This window comes from Patiria miniata, unplaced genomic scaffold (genome assembly GCF_015706575.1).
Source record: "Patiria miniata isolate m_02_andy unplaced genomic scaffold, ASM1570657v1 HiC_scaffold_6, whole genome shotgun sequence".
In the NCBI taxonomy this organism is placed as follows: Eukaryota; Metazoa; Echinodermata; class Asteroidea; order Valvatida; family Asterinidae; genus Patiria; species Patiria miniata.
The window spans coordinates 10,483,890-10,505,452 of NW_024037073.1; the positions used below are offsets into that span (position 1 = coordinate 10,483,890).

General features: G+C 36.8%; 2 protein-coding genes across 2 annotated transcripts; one reads left to right on the forward strand and one right to left on the reverse strand.

The window, feature by feature from the left end:
* The first annotated feature begins 6,846 nt into the window (after positions 1-6,846).
* Positions 6,847-10,297, forward strand: LOC119743532 (sphingosine 1-phosphate receptor 3-like). The gene is made up of 3 exons (XM_038219955.1): positions 6,847-7,072; positions 8,779-8,838; positions 9,020-10,297. The coding sequence occupies exon 3, from the start codon at positions 9,051-9,053 to the stop codon at positions 9,963-9,965; it is 915 nt and encodes a 304-aa protein (XP_038075883.1). The 5' UTR covers positions 6,847-7,072; positions 8,779-8,838; positions 9,020-9,050; the 3' UTR covers positions 9,966-10,297.
* Positions 10,298-17,437: 7,140 nt separating this feature from the next.
* LOC119742842 lies at positions 17,438-20,536 on the reverse strand. The gene is made up of 4 exons (XM_038219043.1): positions 20,530-20,536; positions 19,465-19,653; positions 17,938-18,049; positions 17,438-17,702 (listed from the first exon to the last, which is right to left on the reverse strand). The coding sequence occupies exons 1-4, from the start codon at positions 20,534-20,536 to the stop codon at positions 17,465-17,467; spliced, it is 546 nt and encodes a 181-aa protein (XP_038074971.1). The 3' UTR covers positions 17,438-17,464.
* Positions 20,537-21,563: the final 1,027 nt, after the last annotated feature.

The following is a 21,563-nucleotide window of genomic DNA, read 5'->3' on the forward strand; positions in this document are numbered from 1 at the left end:
TGCCCTTGATTGGCAATACGGTTCGATAGTCCGAATATACGGTGGGGATCGAACAGTCCGAATTGACAATATGGTTCGATAGTCCGAATTGAGAATAAGGTTCGATAGTCCGAATGGGTAATACGGTTCGTCAGTCTGACTCTTTGGACTATCGGACCTTTCTTTTGATTTATTATTGCCGATTCGGACTATTAGACCTTATAGTCTATCGGACTATCGAACCTTGTTGTCAATTCGGAATAATAAACCTTCGGACTATTGAATTTTATTTTCCTTTCGGACTATTGAACCTTCGGATTAACCTTATTCTAAATTCGGACTGATGAACCTTCGGACTAATGAACCTTCGGATTGCTGAACCTTTGGACTTTTGCATCAAATGTTCGGATTAATGAACCTTATTTCATTTTCGGACTAACGAACCCCCTGTTATGGAATTTTGGTGCATTCGAACTGTCAAACCTTGTGACTTAAGAGCATTTGGACTATTGAAACTTTGGAATATCGAGCGGTCCCCGTGTAAACGTAAGAGGGGACAGGCTGTGCGGGATCAACGTTTGAAAATTAGGTTTCGCAATTTGGTGAATTGTATTTTTTGATTTTACTTTTTTCCAGTAAGAAACACAAACTAAAAATACATCTTGTTTTAAGTGTGGTTAAGGGAGAACTTTTGTGATTATCGAAATACATATGTATTTTGTGATTTAACAAAAATCGCAGTGATTTTGAGTTTTTAAGTAATAACATAAAAAAAATAATCAGTTGTAAATATTCCTTATTTAGTCTGTGGACTTTAGTAACATATGTTATTAAAATGGAGCATTTGGGGTGACCCACCCTGCAGTATTTGGAATATTGTCGCATATCGTAATTTCTTATCTTAGTTTAAAGTGATCGGTTGTAAAGTATTGCTTGAGGAGCCTTTTGTAAATTCCAGTGTTGTTTGTAAATTCCATTCCAATATTGTGCCACTCTTTTAAAATAATTTGGTGTTAGAGGAAGGGTATATAAGCCTTGCACTCGAATCTATTTCATGATCTGACTGTGGAAATCAAATTTGAATTGATCGACATAATATAATTGCTTGGGTTTTTTTACCGGTGGCTTGGACAGTAATAATATAATACAAGTATACGGTTATGCCGAATCGAAAATATGGAATTCATTTCGGGAAACGGTTTAAGAGTAAAACAAAAACCTTGTTTTTTTGTCGTTTGTATCCAAACTAATTTATTTTGGAAATAAAACCAACAAGAAAAAGGAAATGCTTGAATCCATATGACCGAAAATGGTTTCTTTTACTGTGAAGCATTCACCGAACAGCATAATAGGAGCAAATGTTTCCAGATGTTGAATTGATTGCATAGACAAATAGTTTTCATCAGCAGAGTCTCTGCACACACGAAACTTACCTAAAACCTTTACCTCAGTCCACAAAATCATACAAATTGTGTTTGACTGCAAAAATCAAAATACTGACCTCACAAAATAAGACCATTTGATTTCGTAAATTCACTGATCGCGGTAAAATGAGGTTGGATGCCAACATTGAAATCTTATGCAACGAGATATATTGTAATGATTCCCGGATAATTTCTCTTTTCTACTGTTCATATAATACCAGAGAAATATCTTCATAAGATGGAATTTTGCGTCGGGGTGATGTGAATCAAAATTAGGTTTTGCCCTTCACGACGTATAAACATTAGTTTACTTAGTGTGTGACCTCCCGAGTGAAAGTTGGAAAAAAAAAAACACTCGGGAGGGACTCTAACCCACGACCTCCTGCTGTCCAGTGCAAAATATCTGTTTAACACTTGCAAAAATATGTGTAGTCGTGAAGTCCGACAGATTGCAATTCGAATATCTTTTTGTTTTTAGTCTTGTGCTAATACCATTTCATACAATTTGCCAATTTTGCACACAGACGTATTTGCTTTCCCTTTTCAAGGTAGCCCCTAGACAGCCGCGAAAAGAATTGACAAATCAATACTCATAATCTGAAGCATTCACTCATTTTAATTCATACGAAGTGAAGCAATCGCTAATAGTCAAACAAAAGCAAACAGGTTAAAGAGCAATGCTTTAGCAAATGATTTCCAGTAAAAGCCTTTGCTTCATTTTGATTTATATTGATTCGAACAAATGCTTAATTCAAAAATTGCCAGAAAAGTAACTGCTACTTTTTATACATACAACTCATTATCATGCTTGAATAACTTACAGTTATGGAAAAAAAAAAGATTCAACGAAGTTTAATGATTTTCATGAAATGCCTTACGATGTGAAGGATAAACCGTAGCATTTCAAATTGGTATTTGGGGTTTTTGAAGTATTTTAAGCCATATGTACCATATTATATTAAATTCATATTGCTGAACTGCTCTTTCAACTTTGGTGAGTGAACCTAAAATACATTAAATCAACCACTGACTTTGTTTTACATAGAAAAAAGAGATAACTTTATGCATTATGTTAAACCCGTATACAATCGTTACATTTGCTGTACAGGGTGAATAAAAAAAATGCAACAAATATATCACGGAATGCCAGACGTAGGATATGTAACCAACATAGATACTACTTTAGGTATAGTTTGAAAGAGACACCTTTCCACTTTAAAATGAGAAATAAAACGTCCAAATCCGATCGTTTTGACAGAATTATGAGTAATTTTCCTAGAGAGGTCAAATTAACCATGTGATCAAGCAATACATTTTATGCATTGGGACAAAGGTAGCCTCATTGCTTTTTTTGTGGATATTTGCCTGGTCTACACAAACTGTATTTAGCGAGCAAACACAATTCTAAACACTTTCTTGCTATCACCTCATGCTTAACATACATCGCATGTAAACAAGTTTGATAAACTGATAGCAACAATTGTGTTAGTTTTGTGCTAACTCGCTAAACTCGCATATTATTATCGACACAGAGGCGATTAGGCTACCTTTGTATGATTATTCATACAAGGTAGCCTAAGCGCCTATTTGTCGATCAGTTATACACACTGTATAGGCAAGACCGGCGTAAATTATTCTTTTTATGGTCAAAATGAACACTTTTGGGATTTAAATCATACAGAAAATGATCCTGAGCAGTGTCACTTTGACCCCTCATTCGCTTCTTGGGCTTCATCAAGTCCATTCGTTTTATTAAGCTATTTTCAAAGGTCCATATTAATTTTTCGTAATTGTTAGTGCTATCAATCTAGTTTTGCTGTGTAATGCTTGTCTAAAAAACAGATCACATAAGGCCGAGTAAAAAAAAAAATAGTTTCTCGTCCGGGGTTTTTGAAAAAAGGGAGGAGGCGGGGCTTTTTATTTTTTATTTTTTATTTTTTTCAAGATGACCGCCTTTTCAAAAATTCCTGCAACCGTTGGTGTTCCACTGTTCAAAGACACTTTTAAAGATGAAAGACAAGTTGGACAAGAGAACTGAACATACTTACAGTGTCATTTAGAGTTGTATTGGTATTGGTATTTATTTTCCGATGAATTTGTAGACTTTTTCGGTGTGTTTCTACTAAATTTTTCAAAAATAAAAAATAATACAAAAATCCAGGCGGCCTCCAAAAAGGAAGCGGGCGGGGACGAGAAACTTGTTTTTTTTTTTACTTCGCCTAACAGTGTTTTGTACTGTTCAGTGTAGACCAAATTGTGTATGTCTTGACTTGTTTTTAGTGGTGGTAGCGTTCAATATTTAAATAAAAAACAAGAATCGAATCAACCTGAATTGAACTGTATCGCGTCTAGTATGCTGACTGTCTGCAATGAGTTTTTTCTTTTCAAGGCGAAACCCCCGTACATTTGATAGAACTGTTTTTAGTTCACCGACTATGTCCTCATCTAATCACAGTACATTTTGACACAACGTCATCCCCAGGGGTAATTTGTCCACCTTGTTTGGGCCGTAGTGCCTAATTCCTCAACAAAATCGGAGTTATCTGTATCAGTGAATGCAGTAGACCAGAAACCATAAGTCACTAACTCATGACTAGGAAAGAAGAAGCATACTTCAACCCGAACGAGTGCTGTGTATCATGTACCATAATATCTCATTAAGGCAAAAATGTAGCCCCATCCCTAAATCCATACAAATAATTAAAGTTGCCTCAGTAATGAAAAAAAATAACCTTTCCATTGCAAAAAGAGTAAAGAAGCACACGATAATGATGATCACCTTCCCAATTGACCGCCAATAATCGGTATGTATATACCACTCAGCTTGACAACTTTCCTTGGGCAGCCATTACTTTTTAGAATAGAGTACAGCTAACATTTACATCCACCGTATGCTTTAAGATACCAAACTTGTTTTATTTTCTCAGTGCAGTTGGATATAAATGCATGATGATCCGATCCTTGGTTAAATAAATTTGTCAACAACATGATACAGGTGTGTTGTTAGTTGTTCCCATATAAAATCATTATCCCAAACAGACATTTCTAAAATTTGGATGAATTGTTTTTTTTTCATCAAAAAGATCCTACAGTAAACTACCATGTATTTCCCCCGCACTATTTTGGAGTTTGACAAAGAGAAGCAATTAAATACTTACTCCACAGCCTGCAGGATTTGGTAGTTGGGTAAACCGTGTATACAATCGCTCAATAGGGAGTACATAATGGACCAATTCTTGGTAAAAACGTTCATTTGCCTATTGTCTTTTAATACCCAACGTTTTGGGCAACGGGAGAAATATGGAAATATGCAGGTAAAACATACGGGGAAGGGAGTTACAACCGCACAGGAGAAATAGTAAGCACAAAAGCAAATAAATATATAATATATATATTTTACTTAAAAAAAAGGAGGTAGCTGATCATGATTATGCGAGTGTCATCAGTTAACTTAGCTACAAAGATGAATACATGTTATGTTTAACCCCGCACAAAGGGAGGCCATCTTTAATACTGTAAAATATGGAAAACTTGCACATGTTAATAATGCATTGTCATGCACAAATGAGGGGCTTCAATGCACAATCGGGACATCGTTAAATGGCATATTTGCAAATTAAGCGTCTTGCCATATGGACATTACTCCATGTAATGAATAAAAGACGATGGCGGTTTTATAGGCGATGGCGGTTTCTATATAGCTGTGTCTGCTCTACGTGCATTACTTCGATCGACTAAATTAAATAGTTCGAACACAATCAATGTATTTTTTTTTTTTATTTGTACGAAGTGAATTCATATAAACAACAGTCTATACGATAGCTGTATATCTTTTACAAGAATCTACTGTACGTACGTTACTTTGATCGACTAAATCAATCAGTTAGAACCTAATCAATTATTTTTTTTATATTACATCAAGCGATATCATATCAATAAAGTAGTATGTACAACCACTTTATATCTTCTGCATTTGTACAAGGATCTGCTCTAAGTCCGATCGATTCAAATGTTTAGTTAGAGCACAATCAAATTATTACAACACAAGGGAAGATCCGATCTACGCCCTTTCAAACGAGTATGCTAACTGTCATCATATCTGATTTTGAAATAGGTACACTTATAACCAACTTCATCGAAAAGACGGTTTTGTATTTACAATTGGGCCAAAAGTATCACATCCGTCGGTGAACAGATGTTAAAAGTGTTGGGAAAATACAGGGTAAGTAAAAAAAAAACGAAACCCGAATGTTGGGAACGTTGTTTAAGAGAAGTTCTTCATGTACCATTTTTAAAATCTAGGATATAAAAGTCCAAATCATAAGATTTTTTCTAATACAAGAATAATTCAAATCACTTTTTATGTACTTTTCAAGTTTCGGAATTTTAAACACAACCACCGTTTTAAAATTCTGTCCACGGATCGCAAAAATAGTTCAGTGTTCTTTCAGCAAAACAAAAACAATTTTTTTTTGCTCACCCTGTATTACCTCTAGGCCTACATTAATTACCACCAGCTAGGTCATGAAACTCCAGTTTTATTTATAATACGAAAGCATAGGTTCTTGGCGTAAAAAAGGCATCGAATTTAGAGACCTATATGGATTTATTTTGCCACTCAGCTGGACAACTTTCTTTGGGCAGCCATTACTTATTAGAAAAGAGTACGGCTAACACTTACGTCCACCGTATGCTTTAAGATACCAAACTTGTATTATTTTCTCAATGCTGTTGGATATAAATGCAAGGGGATCTGATCCTTGGTTAAATAATTGCGTCAACAACATGGTACAGGTGTTGTTAGTTGTTCCCATATAAAATCATTATCCCAAACAGACATTTCTAAAATTTTGATGAATTGTTTTTTTTCATCAAACAGATCCTACAGTAAACTACCATGTATTTCCCCCGCACTATTTTGGAGTTTGACAAAGAGAAGCAATTAAATACTTACTCCATACCCTGCAGGATTTGGTAGTTGGGGTAAACCGTGTCTACAATCGCTCAATAGGTAGTACATAATGGACAAATTCTTGGTAAAAACGTTCATTTGCCTATTGTCTTTTAATACCCAACGTTTTTGGCAACGGGAGAAATATGGAAATATGTGGGTAAAACACACGGGGAAGGGAGTTACAACCGCTCAGGAGAAATAGTAAGCACAAAAGCAAATAAATATATAATATATATATCTTTCACTTTCAAAAAAAGGAGGTAGCTGATCATGATTATGCGAGTGTCATCAGTTAACTTAGCTACAAAGATGAATACATGTTATGTTTAACTGCGCACAAAGGGAGGCCATCTTTAATACTGTAAAATATGGAAAATTTGCACATGTTAATAATGCATGGTCATGCACAAATGAGGGGCTTCAATGCACAATCGGGACATCGTTAAATGGCATATTTGCAAATTAAGCGTCTTGCCATATGGACATTACTCCATGCTCCATGTAATGAATAAAGACGATGGCGGTTTTATAGAGTTTGGCTCTCAACAACAGAGAAAGATTTCAAATAACCCTGTCGGCTATACTCTGCCATTCTGTGTAGATGACACGAACTACCTTCCGAGGGTCAGCGTAACGCGTCTTTTATGATTCCGCCAGGCTGAACTAAAACACCGTACTTGGTTGCTGTGGCAATAGGCACATCGCTGAAATTGAAGTAAGTTACCAATACAATTTGGAAGGACTACAAACTTCCTTTTTTTTTATCTTGAACGGATCTTGCGAAATCCTATCAAAAGTCGTTTCTATATAGCTGTATCTGCTCTACGTGCATTACTTCGATCGACTCAACTAAATAGTTCGAACATAATTAATATATTCTTTTTTTTAATGTGTACGAAGTGAATTAATATAAACAACAGTCTATACGATAGCTTTATATCTTGTACAAGAATCTACTTTACGTACGTTACTTTGATCGACTTAATCAATCAGTTAGAACCTAATCAATTATTTTTTTTATATTATACCAAGCGATATCATATCAATAAAGTAGTATGTACAACCACTTTATATCTTCTGCATTTGTACAAGGATCTGCTCTAAGTCCGATCGATTCAAATGTTTAGTTAGAGCACAATCAAATTATTACAACACAAGGGAAGATCCGATCTACGCCCTTTCAAACGAGTATGCTAACTGTCATATCTGATTTTGAAATAGGTACACTTATAACCAACTTCATCGAAAAGACGGTTTTGTATTTACAATTGGGCCGAAAGTTTCACATCCGTCGGTGAACAGATGTTAAAAGTGTTGGGAAAATACAGGGTAAGTAAAAAAAAAACGAAACACAAATGTTGGGACCGTTGTTTTAGAGAAGTTCTACATGTACCATTTTTAAAATCTAGGATATAAAAGTCCAAATCATAAGAATTTTTTTAATACAAGAATAATTCAAATCACTTATGTACTTTTCAAGTTACGGAATTTTAAACACAACCACCGTTTTAAAATTCTGTTCACGGATCGCAAAAATAGTTCAGTGTTCTTTCAGCAAAACAAAAACAAATCACATAAGGATGTGTGTGAATTGTTTTCGTTTTGCTGAAAGATCAAGAGCGCGCACCTTTTTGGTGATCCGTGGACAGAACCTTAAAACGGTGGTTGCGTTTAAAATTCCGTAACTTAAAAAGTACATGAGTGATTTGAATGATTCTTGTACTACAAAAAGCTCATGAATTGAACTTTTATATACTAGATTTTGAAAGTGCTACATGCAGAACTTCAATAAAACAATAGGCCCGACATTTGGGTTTCGTTGGTTGTTTTTTTACTCACCCTGTATTACCTCTAGGCCTACATTAATTACCACCAGCTAGGTCATGAAACTCCAGTTTTATTAATAATACGAAAGTATGGGTTCTTGGCGTAAAAAAGCCATCGAATTTAGAGACATTACGGATTTATTTTGCCATTTGCCTTCGAAACGGCGCTATATCTGTGTATCAGAATATCAATATTAAATCATATATACGAAGTAAACTACAAACTAAATAACATTGTGTAAAGGATATTTAACTTAAATAAGGTTTGAGAAGAAATGAGGGTTAGCGATTGCTATTAACTGCTACCAGTGAAACGTTATCTGATAGTTCTACATTATTTCTTTGACTGCTGCTACCGAGTCTGTACTATGTCGAGATACCTATAATTATATACTTTCATTATTTGATGCACATATCCCAACCTTGCAATACAAATCTTGAGGTCAGCGTAAAATTCAAATGTGCCTCATGCAGAGTAAAGGAACATGCACATGATGCCAACGCAGATTAGTGGCTTGTCATATGTCAGTATTTTACACAGAGCTTTAGCAATACTCGGTGGAAAATGTTTTATATTTTGTATACTACTTTTCAGACATTGAGATAGCGGAAGATAGCGAGATAGCGGAAGAGAAATCAAATTTCTACACAACTGGTAAGCGGACGAGTTTTTCCCCTTTAAATGTATTACGTCTACAAACTAAACAAAGACATTGCAATCAAATTAATTATAAAATAAGGCCGTTGTTGTCATGACAGCTGGTGTTTAAAGTGTCACCAAACGATATGGAAACCTAATATCGTCATAATGTGTTTTTTTGTCCACTTCAATGTAGCGCGTAGTATCAGAAAGAAATTCACTGCATCATGGCTGACAGTTTTATAACTGCGATGAAATACTCCATGACCGTTGGCTGTGCAGTAGCCATAGTCGAGAATCTCCTTGTGATTGCAGTGTTTGCTGGAACTAAACGGCTCCGCCTCAAATACTACGCATTCATCTTCAACTTGGCCCTGGCTGACCTCCTGTTTGCCATTGCAGGACCAACCATTCCTTGGATTGAGTCTATTGTTTCTGAATGCCTTACTACCGCAGCCTACACGGTGTCAGTATTAACTATTTTCTCTGCTGCTATCAATCGTTATCTAGCCCTGTCCATTATGCCACCGGCTCGATACGATTCACTGGTGACTGGGTATCGTCTGATCGGAGTTTGCATCCTTCTTTGGTTCTTTGGTCTTGCCTATGGCTTAATGTTATATCTCATATCTATATCTGACCCCGATGTTATCGTCGTAATACGCACTTTTGGTTACTCACTGGTAGCGTTTATAATTTGGGTTATCACTGCGCTTGCTTATTTCTTGGCTTTCCGTAAGATCAAACAGTATATTCCCCCTCTTGCATCCACGGCAGGTATTAGTGCCAATATGGAACGAGACCAAACCCGGGTCCAGCAGACTCGTCGTTTATTAATTCTGTTTGTTCTCATTCTTATGACGTCATTCTTTTCTTGGATGCCGTATGGCATTCTTTCGTTGATTACCCACTTCAAACCAAACCTTTTTTATGATATAACTGTCTTGGCATTGATTTGGCTTGGTGCCTTGCTTTACACTCTGTCTACTGTAATCAATCCTTTGCTTTACTGGTGGCGTCTAGATGGTTTCAAAGAGGGTTTTTATGCAATGTTCTGTCGTTGTGTCATCAAGGCAGAACCAAGAGAAACTGAAATTGTGATGTCTCAAAATGAAAATACAGTGGCAGATACAAGTTTGTAAACGTATGAGAGAGTACGAAACAAAAAGTAAGAATATATCTATTTTAAGTGTGGTTGAGGGAACACTTTTGTGATGATCGAAACACATATAAATTTTTTTGTGATTTGACGAATATCCCAATTGTTATTTTGACTTTTTAAGTAGTAACTTATAAACAAATCATCATTGTAAATATTTCTTATGGAGTTCTTTTGTGATTGGACTTTTTGAAAAAGTAAAGTCTGTTATTAAAATTGATAATTTGGGGTGACCCACCCTGCAATATTAAGGGAATACATGTGTGTTTTGGAGGTATTATAACACACTGTTTAAGACCGGTTTGAGTCTGGATGGGCGATAATTACCCGAGGCGAAGCCGAGCTAAATTATCGCCCATCCAGACTCAAACCGGTCTTAAATAGAGTGTTATAATACCTCCAAAACACACATTTATTCCCATTCATAAATACCTTTTCGGTCCAAAAAAAAAAAAATGTCAAAAACTAGACGTTGCCAACCATTTTGTTCAACAATTTTACATCATGTTTTACGAAACACCCCTCTGACTATAATATGGAATGCCCCTCCACAACTCGTTACCTATATAGGGACATTGGCGTCACTGGTATAGTATATTGTGCATGCATACGGGAGGAATTTGGACGTTCAACCAATGCATATATAAACAAAAAAAAATCGTCAACTGAATATGTATGAGGTATAGTAAAACAAATATAACATGGTTTATTTCGGGTGGAACCATTTTGTTCAACAATTTTACATCATGTTTTACGAAACACCCCTCTGACTATAATATGGAATGCCCCTCCACAACTCGTTACCTATATAGGGACATTGGCGTCACTGGTATAGCATATTGCGCATGCATACGGGAGGAATTTGGACGTTCAACCAATGCATATATAAACAAAAAAAAATCGTCAACTGAATATGTATGAGGTATAGTAAAACAAATATAACATGGTTTATTTCGGGTGGACAGTCGATATTAGCTTCCCTCGGTATTGGAAGTTGACAAACTAGTCCCCTCGGCTTCGCCTCGGGAACTAGTTTGTCAACCTCCAATACCTCGGGGAGCGAATATCGACTGTCCACCCTCAAATCATGTTATATTTGTATACTATCCGCCCATGGGAGTGGGAAATACTATTCAACAATTAGGATTATGACGCAGTATTTGTGTGAAAATGCATGCTGGTGTGCGCGTTCAGCGTTGCGCGTAGCGCGTATTGTTCCAAAGAGCCAGCGCTACAGCGTTGGGTTCAAACATTTTCATGAAAGGGTGGTTTGGAAGAGAGAAATACATTTTCCTGCAGTTTTGTATTGAAAAAAAGTTCAAATATATCAAATGACAAGGATCTATATGTCAGTTATATAAAACAAATATTGAGTGGCTTTAAGTTGTGAAATGGGAGGAATATTATAGCTCGGTAAAACCTGGACTTTTCCAGTTCACTCGGCTTCGCCTCGTGAAATGGAAAAGTCCAGATTTTACCTTGCGATAATATTCCTCCCATTCCACGCTGAGCCACTCAATATTTGTATACTTTATCATCCATTTAAGACCTGCCACGTGACGGGCTCTCGACCAATAGGAATGCGTAATTTGTCTGAGGTATTTATGAATTGGAGTTTTATCGCATTATTGCAATTTCTTATTTTAGTTTTGAAGTAGAAACATAGAAACATTGGTAATTTATAAACTATAGTGCATGGCGCAATTAAAGTGATCTTAATGATGAAATTCACAATTGTTCGTAAATCATATTATTCATTTTAGTTCCTGTAAAAACAAATAATGTGTTTTTTATTATATGGATACATTGTGGCTAAAGGTAATTTTGTGATTATCGAAGAATCGTTGGCTCGTTCAAAAACTATGAACAAATCGGTTGTAAAGTATTGTTTAAGGAGCTCTTTGTGATTGCATTGTTAAATGGTACGACCCATTCTAAATATGCTTTTTATTAATCGTAAATGTACCCTTTTGCATCATGTTAAATCCGTGCACATTCATTACGTTTGCTGTATAGGCAAGTCCAGCGTCAAATGTTTGGTCAATATGAAAACTTCTTGGATCCAGACAATGATTCAGAGAAGTGTCATTTTGACTCCTCATTCGATTCTTGGTCTTCGCCAGTGTTTTCGTTATATTGTGTCTATTTTCAAAGGTCCATTTGTTATTATCTTTTCGTAACACTTGTCTGAATACTTTTTTTTTCCATATAATATTGCTTTTGATTATTCAATGCAGGCCACGTTGTTTGTCTTTGGCTTGTTTTTGGTGGTTGTGTTATTCAAAGTAATAATCAGCAATAAGTTATACATTTTATCTTTTCAAGCCCATGAAATTCATAGAAATGTTATTTGTGTATTTAATGCTTGTCTAAAAACATCACATAACAGTGACCCCATTGTATACGTCTTGACTTGTTTTAAGTAGGGTGTTATTAAATATTAAAATAATAAACAAGAATTGCATCAATCAGAATTAAACTGTTTCACGTCCGGTACGCTGACTGTCCATGCAATGAGTTATATTCTTTTCAAGGCGAAAACCCATAATTTAATAGAACTGTTATTACTTCACCGACTATGTCCTGATCTAATCATTAATATATTGTGAAACAACATCATCCCAAGTGGTTATTTTATTTTCAACCCTGCTTCCAATAGTATCCCCTATGGATGGAAACTCGCTTTCGTTCGTTATCAGCCAGCGATTAAGCCTACATAGCAACTGTTAGATAAACCTAGATTTGTTTGCAACTGGGTCGAAAAAAAATCACATTTCGTGATTAGATGTGAAAAATGTCAGGGAAAAGGACAGATTTTAGTTAATCTCTTAAAAACTCAAGTATTAACTATAACAAGAATGACTTCCTGTTTACAAGGTGGTTTTATTTCTGTGTATCTGAAAATCAAATGTGAAACCGTATATTTGAAATAAATACATATTCGGTAATACATTTTTCTTTACAAAAAAAAAATCAAATCTTAACTTTGCGACATAATTTTACTTAAAAGATATTGAACTCAAATGAGGTCTGGCAAAGAGGTTTAGCGTGTGTTATTGCCACAAATTAAAGGTGATCTGGAAGTGTATAATGTTGTTCTTTTCGACAATTTGGGTAAGTACATCACTTACCCTTTAATTTGAGACATCTGTTCTTTCATTTTTTGATAATGCACATATCCCAACCTGAGACTACCGGTTGAGGTCATCGTAAAGTCTGCTTTGTTTTAAAATGCGCCAGAGAGATAGTACAACATTACCAATGCAAATTGCCGGAATTCCATGTTATTATCATACTAATTAATACGATTAGAGGAGGTATTGTAAGGGTTTGTTCCTAAATATGCGGATGAAGATTTACATAAGACTCTAATTAATTGCTTGTTTTAATGAATAATGTTACAAAATGCTGTTCTCTTACATCGATAACATAGATTTATTATGGGATCGCATACAGCAACGGTTTTTATATAATTTCTACATGTGCAGCTGCTCAATCCTCACATATCTTGTGCAACACTCGTCGGAGTTTCTGAAGTAAAAACTGAATGGTAGGCCTATAGACAAACGCTAGTAACGCCGTTTACATCTTGCAGTAGGACAAAATATGTTTATAATATTATTAATAATACTGTTTAAAACAACTCTTTAATCATTGTGTAAGAATCTACTCAACATTCGCCACTTAAATCGACAATAATATTATTTCCATACAGATACCGAGATAAAGGTAGAGAAATCCAACCTCTTACACATTTAAGCGGTGTAAGTTGGCTTATTTTCAAGTGCACCATTTCTAACAACGTAGCCAATTTCTTAGCCAACTTATTCTTATTTCAAAAACATAGATTACATCATGGCTCAAAGTTTTATGACTGCGATGAAAATGTTCCATGACCGTTTGCTGTGCAGTAGCCATAGTCGAGAATCTCCTTGTCATTGCAGTGTTTGCTGGAACTAAAAACACCCGGTGGTCAGTGTTGCAGAAATACAAATCGAAGACGTGTTTTGGGAGAGTGCGCGCACACACTGCGCATGCGTGCGTGCACTCTCCAAAAGCACGTAAATATTCGTTTTCACGAACTGACACTCTCTAACGCTATTGCATGCGCGCACTCTCCGAAAACACGCACATTTTGGTTTTCACGAACTGACACCCTGTGCAGAGTCACTTCGTGGTAACAAAAAACACAAGAATTGACCAATTTCTTGAAAATTCATTATTAAAATCTGCTTATTTTAGATGATTTTAGCAATTTTAACTTCGTCATGTTAAACTTCATGATACAAACTGCTAATATCGGCAAAAAAAAATAAAATTTGATTTTTTTTTTTTTGTACACATGTTATGCAGATGGTGTCAGTTCGTGGTGTCGGTGACGAATTGCCCAAATAATAAATCACTAACCGATAACGTAAAACAAATTGACCGATAGTGTAGTAGAAAGTACACTATCAATCAATTGTTGTTACATTATCGTTCCTTCCGATAATGTGACAAAACATGACTGATAGTGTAGCAACATGACTGATAATGTAGTAACATTTACTACACTATCAGGTAGTACACGACGTTAGGCAATCGTCCAGCAAATGCTGAAAGAGTGCAAAATCAATACTCTAGATTTTAGCAAATGCTAAGAGTTTGGTAAAAGCAATTACTTCCCCTTATGGTTCGTCATTAATTAATAATACATAAAGTAACAAATAATCATTGGAATCATGTGGCGTTAAGAATTATCTATTCTCAGTTCATTTACTATTAACTTTTGAAGTACTTAGCATCAATAAAGTATTCTATATACATCGATATTGCTGAACTGCTCCTTCAACTGTGGACAGTGAAACTGGATGACATTAATTTAAAAGCAACCACTGATTTGTTTTACGTACAAAAGAAGAGCTACCTTTTATGCACATTCACTATGTATTTTAAGGCACGTTGGAACATTCACCCCAGCAAATCCCAGGTCTGAGATTTGACCAAGAGACCGGGTCCTATTTGACCTGTTCATGGTTAAAGGTACAGTCCATCATTTGCAGCTATCCAAAAAGTAACTGACGTAAATATTATTGAAAAGCTTACTTGGTTTAAAGATAGTAAGGGAACTAAACTCCCTGTGAAATTATTCCTTCTGACATGCTGTCGTTTAGAAGAAATACATAAAAGAAGGCCTTTCCAACGATGCGTCTAAAGACGCATCGTTGGAAATGTCCGTTAGTAGTTGCGTTGACACGATGCACACACGCGCGGTTCAGTGCGCGACATCGCATAAAGCTGCAATCGGATCAGTGAAAACGTGTCTCGGACACTGAGTTCAGGCCCAATTCAAAACATGACTCGAAACTTTTGATTTGAAATCGAGATCCTAGAATATTGTTGTTTTTTTCGAAATGTACAGCACTCACTGAGCTGAAACTTAATCAGGTTGGTTGTTCAGCAATATTCTTTAAATTTTGAGCACTTTCATTTTGTTGCTCAAAACGAACAATTACAACTGATGGACGCTACCTTTATTATGAAACTTGTCCGGGTCTAAATGACACAGAAAATAATCCAAATAAGTGTCATTGTGACTCCTCATTTAATAATGGATTTCATCTAGTCATTCATTTCATTGTGTATTTGAACTGTTCCTATGCTATAATATGTTCGTATGGTAACTGTTGTTAAGGCTTAGTGCTGATAATCTAGTTTTGTTTTTCTAATGCGTTTTTTGGGTGGTGGTGTCATTAAAATAATAAGCAAGAATTGAATTAAACTGAATTGAACCGTACCACGTCTGGTACGCTGACTCTATCTGCAATCAGTTATAAATCAGTTATTATATTTTCAATGCAAAAAAATACATACATTTGTTAGTTAACAACTGACTAGTGTGATGTGGGATATGACGTTTTTAACACCCGAAGGGCGCAGAACACCCAAGGTGAAGCTATTCGTCCGAGGGCCAAAAACGTCATATCCAACACCACACCACAATTATTGTGTTTATCGTGCCAACAACTTAAAATGACAAGTGTTTGTAACTTACTGTGTGAAAAATAAATTAAAGCACTGCGATGTAACCTTTGATAACTGAAGGTTTTGATGTCCTGGCGGACATGAGACTGAGCGTTTGATGTTGCAGTTCTCATTGCCCAAAGCGCGCAATAAACGCACTGCGATATCACCCTCAGGGTGAGACATGCACTTTTATTTACCAGACACGTGGCCGTCTTAGACCAATGAAATTACAGCATCCAAGCCCATGATATAACAATATATTTGTTTACCGATTAAGTCCTTATCTAATATCATTACAATGTGACACAAACTCATCCCGCGGGTTATTTTATTATAAACCTCGTTCTCAATAGTAACCCCTGGTTTGGGAACTTGCTTTCTGTATGCTGATTCGATACAGCAATAACAAGTAATGGATTAATCTTGTTGCCTATTTGTGTTTTTATTTCCAATTTGTATGCCGTATTTTAACATTCACTGTGGCATTCCTCTAGCATTTTGCTTGTAGTAGTATGTAATGTGATACTGCATATACTGGCTGGATAGGACTGTGACAGAAAACAAATTGTGTTTTCGGATCCCACGTCGCGACGATTTGATTCTGTTTCTACCCCGGAAACTGCACACAAAAATAAACGCTGATTTAAAGCATAGCCAGGCACCAGCTTAGTTCTAATTTGCATACGCGTATTTGCAAGATGTTTGAACATGCCAATGATCCAATATCAGGGTTATTGAGATGGTAGTGGTGGTAGCGTACTGCTCGACACCATGGAAACGAGTTTCATAAATTGTGACAGAGATCGTTCCAGCTTAGACACTCAGTATTAAGTACTAAGTTTATAAGTGACGCTATATAGGCCTACCGGTCCTTTCGGAGGGAATGCTACAGATTTTCCAGGGCACTGAGAAAATCACTTTAAAATATCGACAAAATTGTATCACCCTCATTCCCCTTCACCACATAAGTGAGGTTAGATTATATTTTAAATCAATTTTGAACTGTCCATCATCAAAGAAGAATTGCAATTTTATACTTAATATTTGCATCACATGCACAATGTACCGCCGTTGTTGCATTTTTACAATCAGTGATAAGAGTTACCTCTTACTTTTGTGGGAACTGTTATTTAATTATTAAGTGGCTGATTACATCGATTCTCCTTGAACATTATACCGAGATCCGCCATTAAGCATTCAACATTCGGCGTCTCTTTTTTATGTTTCTCCACACTGATTTTGGTCGGTGGCCGACAAATGTCAAAAAACGTTTACAAAAACAAGTCATAGGCAATGATTCCTGTCCAAGCAATACCTTCGTTTCCCCGCTCGTATTTTTAATTTGTACGCTTTAATTTGTACTTATTTCCAGTATTTTAGGTTTTAAATAATTGCAATCGAGTTTTCTTTTTAAAATTATTTTAATCACTAAGGATATTGTATTTTTTCACCAATACATACAAAGACAACACCGGATCAATATTGCAAGTTGCAATATGTCTCGCATGCCTCCTTAGTCGGGGTTTTGTCAGGAATCGGCGGAAGAGGAGCATTACGACGGGGCAAATCAGCGTAGCTGTTAATAATGGCATCGTCGAGGATTGTTTCCTGGTATGCCAGCTCCGATGAGGGTAGGGCGCCCTCTCCAGGAATGGTACAACTGAGCACGGTAGCATCGCGTCTGTTCTGAACGGGATGATCCCGTGGTGTTCGCCTGCTAACAGGAAAGAAATTCAGTTCAGTCGTCAAAGCAACAATGTTCAAGACAAATCGGAAAATATTCGCTACGTGGCAACCCGTGGTCCAATTTTTATGCGTTTGGTACCAACAGATGCGCAAGGCTCCAGGCTAACAGCTCGGTTAGGGAAAACAATTCTTTAAGGCTATTGCGGAAAAAGTTGGGAAGGGGCGGATTCCGCCCAGGCCCTTTCATAGGGTTAAAACCTTACCGTTTTATCGCGAAAAGAGCAACAAAGAAAATGATAATGAAGATCACACCACCCGCTCCTCCGCCGATAATCTGTACCACTGGCATGGAAAATCTTGCTGGGGCAGCCTTAACTGAAAGAAATAATAAGATCTTTTCCATTAACCCTAAAAGGACTGGGCTATTCTTATAATCTCTCAGCTGGGGGGGGGGGATTCTGCACCCCCTAAGATCTCGGCCATCGAGAAACAAAAAAAATCAAACTCGGTACATGCATACAACACCTTTTCATGAACATACCCAAGAAATTTGGTCAAAGGGTTTTGGAATCATGGCTAATCAATTATTCATATGCATGAATGGTAATTAACCTTTGTGTACACTACGTATATTGGGAAATTCAGTTTTCCTGCGCGCGTAACGCCGGAAAAATTTTCGCTGCGCGACAACCCGTTGTCCGATTTTAATGTTTTTCGTATAAAAAAAACCCGCGCAAGTCTTGAGTCTAATAAGTCAGAACAGCTTGGGTCGCGAAAGAAAATTAGTTTTAAAGCTATCCCGGAAAAAAAATGAGGGGCCGGATACCGCCCCGCCCCCTTTAGGGTTTAACAATGTGTTTTTCTGCAATGTTTCTTTTGGAGGATTAAGAAATTATTAATCCTTATGAGACACACTAACGTCTCATCGTGTCGCTTGTTTCATTCTTATTCATTTTGGTCAAGACCTCGGCCTTTAATAAAATAACAGTTGACCTTTAATGCATTCAGCGATAAAGTGTCATCAGACTGGAAAAACCAGTCGTCCGTCCAACTTGAAAAACCTTTTGGCGAATCGGTTTGTTTTCTGATCTTGTGTTTTATAATTCAGAAATGAAAGGTACAACAATTATTATCAGTGGAAACTTGGCTGAATGTAGAATCAAATAATTATCAAAGAATGCGTGTTTAAATTGTGTAGGAAACATGAACATTTTAATTCTGGTAATTGCCTTTCCGCAATGTAGTTATATGAGCTCTCTTTGCTCAGTCCTGTCATAGAGTTTGAGAAAGAAATGAAAAATCTCACTCAGGTAAGATAATGTGTGTTTTTTTCTACACAGTTGTGCACGTCAAATCACTGACGAATAACTGCAAACTACATCAGTTCGTCACAATGACGTAATTCAGAAGACAATCAAAAACTGATTGCATACCAAAAAAAATTGGTCATTGAAAACAGCACATATTGTGGAAGATAAGAATTAAAAGTTTGGTTCTGGGGATTGAAGCTGTCTGAAAAATTAGTCTCTTTTCAGTATTTCAAAAATGTTTATTTTTACTTTATTATTTAGAAATGTGGAAAAGGGGGAGAAGGGGAGGTGATGTTATTACAAGTGCCGATTCTGAAGTGCTGGAGTTGCCCAACTCCACTGCTAATGACAAACAGTCAAACCTTTTGCAAAATGAGATAGGTAAAAGCATGCGCCTTGCTCTTTGCAATCCAAGTTTGTTTTATCTTTTTTAAAGCTTTCCAGCTACTTCAAAGAAATACACTTATTTGAAATCTTCACCTTGATTGCATACGGCAACCGGGGAAGACCACGTGAAGTCTGATCGACAATATCTTGTAGTGGACCCGCTGAGATGATATCCGTCAGGGCAGGCATATTCGACTGAGTCACCAGGAAGGTACACAGTCCGATTGCCGGACACCACGATGGGGACATCGGATGAGTTGAAGATCAGCTCGCAGTTGGCAACTGAAGATACAAAATTCACAATAATACTCTCAGGAATTTATCTTTATGTTACTTTATCACAAAGAAACAAACATCAAACAAACAAACAAGCAAACAGTATAGATCATGTAAATTACATTTGTAATTTTTAAAATGAACTTAACCATTTTGCACGCTATATCGTTGTATGCAAACTAAACTGATATTTGTTCCTATTTTGAATACGCACGACTGTGATGGTTGCTTTGGAACGTAGTCGAACGTCCCCACAATCAAAGAAACAGTTGCAACCGACTAACCTTAAATAGTGCGGTGAGTACATGTAATTGTAAAAACCTAATAACACGAGTACTGAAGTGACTGTTTCACCATTTTCGCAGGGTTAACCCTAAAAGGGCCTGTCTATTTTGATCATCTCTCAGCCGTGGGGGGGGGGGGGGATTCCGCTCACCCCCCTTAAGATCTGGGCCATCGAGAGACAACACATTTTGAAACTCGGTACGTGCATAGAACAACTTTTCATGAACATACCCAAGAAATTTCATGACTACACGTTAAAGGGTGCTGGAATTATGGCCAATTAATTATTCATATGCATGAATGGTAATAAACCTCAGTGTACACTACGTTTCATATGCATGAATGGTAATAAACCTCAGTGTACACTACGTACTACGAAGGATTTTTATGTTTTTGGTATCAAAAGATGCGCAAGGCTCGCAGCTAAAAAGTCAGAACAGCTTGGGTCGCGAAAGAAAATTGTGTTTTAAAGCTGTCCCGGCAAAAATTGAGGAGCCGGATACCGCCCCCGGCCCCTTTAAGGTTAACAATGTGTTTTTCTGCAATGTTTCTTTTTGGAGCATTAAGAAACTATTAATCCTTAGGAGACACACAGACGTCTCATCCTGTCGCCTGTATCATCCTTTTTATTTTTGATCAAGACGTTGGCTTTTATTAAAAGAACAGTTAACTTTTATTGCATTCAGCAATAAAGTTTCGTCAGACTTTAAAAACCAGTCGTCCAACTTGAAAAACCTTATGGCGAATCAGTTTGTTTTGTGATCTTGTGTTTCATAATTCAGAAATTATGGGGGAGTCAGGTTGGCGTAGCGGTACTTTCCTCGCCTTCCACCGCTGTGACCCGGGTTCGAATCCGTCCTGGGCCAATATGTGGATTGGGTTTTCAGCCCATGCCTGATTCCGTGGGTTTTCCCCAGAATATTGTCCTGGGCTTTTCCTCCCACCTCTAAAACTGTAACTTCTTCTCATTGTCTTCCTCCACAGGTTGCTTCAGGCTTGCGAGCTACAGTGCCCAGGGCGCTTTTGAGGAATCCTTGGTTTCATTACCAGAAATGATTAATAATAATAATAACTAGAAATTGTGGTTGTGAACAACCACAGAGCTGTTCCCAATATTGATTATCTGTTGGACCCATAGACAAACCGCATTATGATTTGTTTTTATCAATAATACGTCCCTGACTATGCATGAACATAAAATCTGTCAAAGTTAGCCGGAAATCGGCTAAAACGGTCACTGTGGACAGGATTTGACCTAAGCGACACGTGCGCTGTGCGCAGGCTGACTGACATACGATATGTACAACGTACGTGCATGTACATGTACATGTACTGTACATTGTGGACGTCCTGTGCATATTTCAAAGCAGAGGTATTGTCAATCCGAAGTTTTAAGCGTGCGCAGGGCATGTCCGAGTTTGCTTATTGCCTCAGAGCTTTCAAATGTTTTAGACCTACCCTTCAATCGACAATTAAAGTAAAAACTAATATAAAAACTGCCATGGTTGATTTTTCAGGAATTTTCTGAGGAAAAAGGGTCTTTTCATTATAACTTCCGGTCTGATGACGTCATACACCTTAAACTTCGCACAAGTCTTAAGTGGGTCAAGGTCATCATACACACCAATATT

Coding starts and splice junctions, on each gene's coding strand:
- LOC119743532 (XM_038219955.1), top strand. CDS start 9,051: ATGGCTGACAGTTTTATAACTGCGATGAAATACTCCATGACCGTTGGC.
- LOC119742842 (XM_038219043.1), bottom strand. Junction 18,050..19,464: donor GGTTGCCGTATGCAATCAAG/GTGAAGATTTCA, acceptor TATTTCTTTCAG/TTAAGGCTGCCCCAGCAAGA. Junction 17,703..17,937: donor GCTCTTTTCGCGATAAAACG/GTAAGGTTTTAA, acceptor TCCTGTTAGCAG/GCGAACACCACGGGATCATC.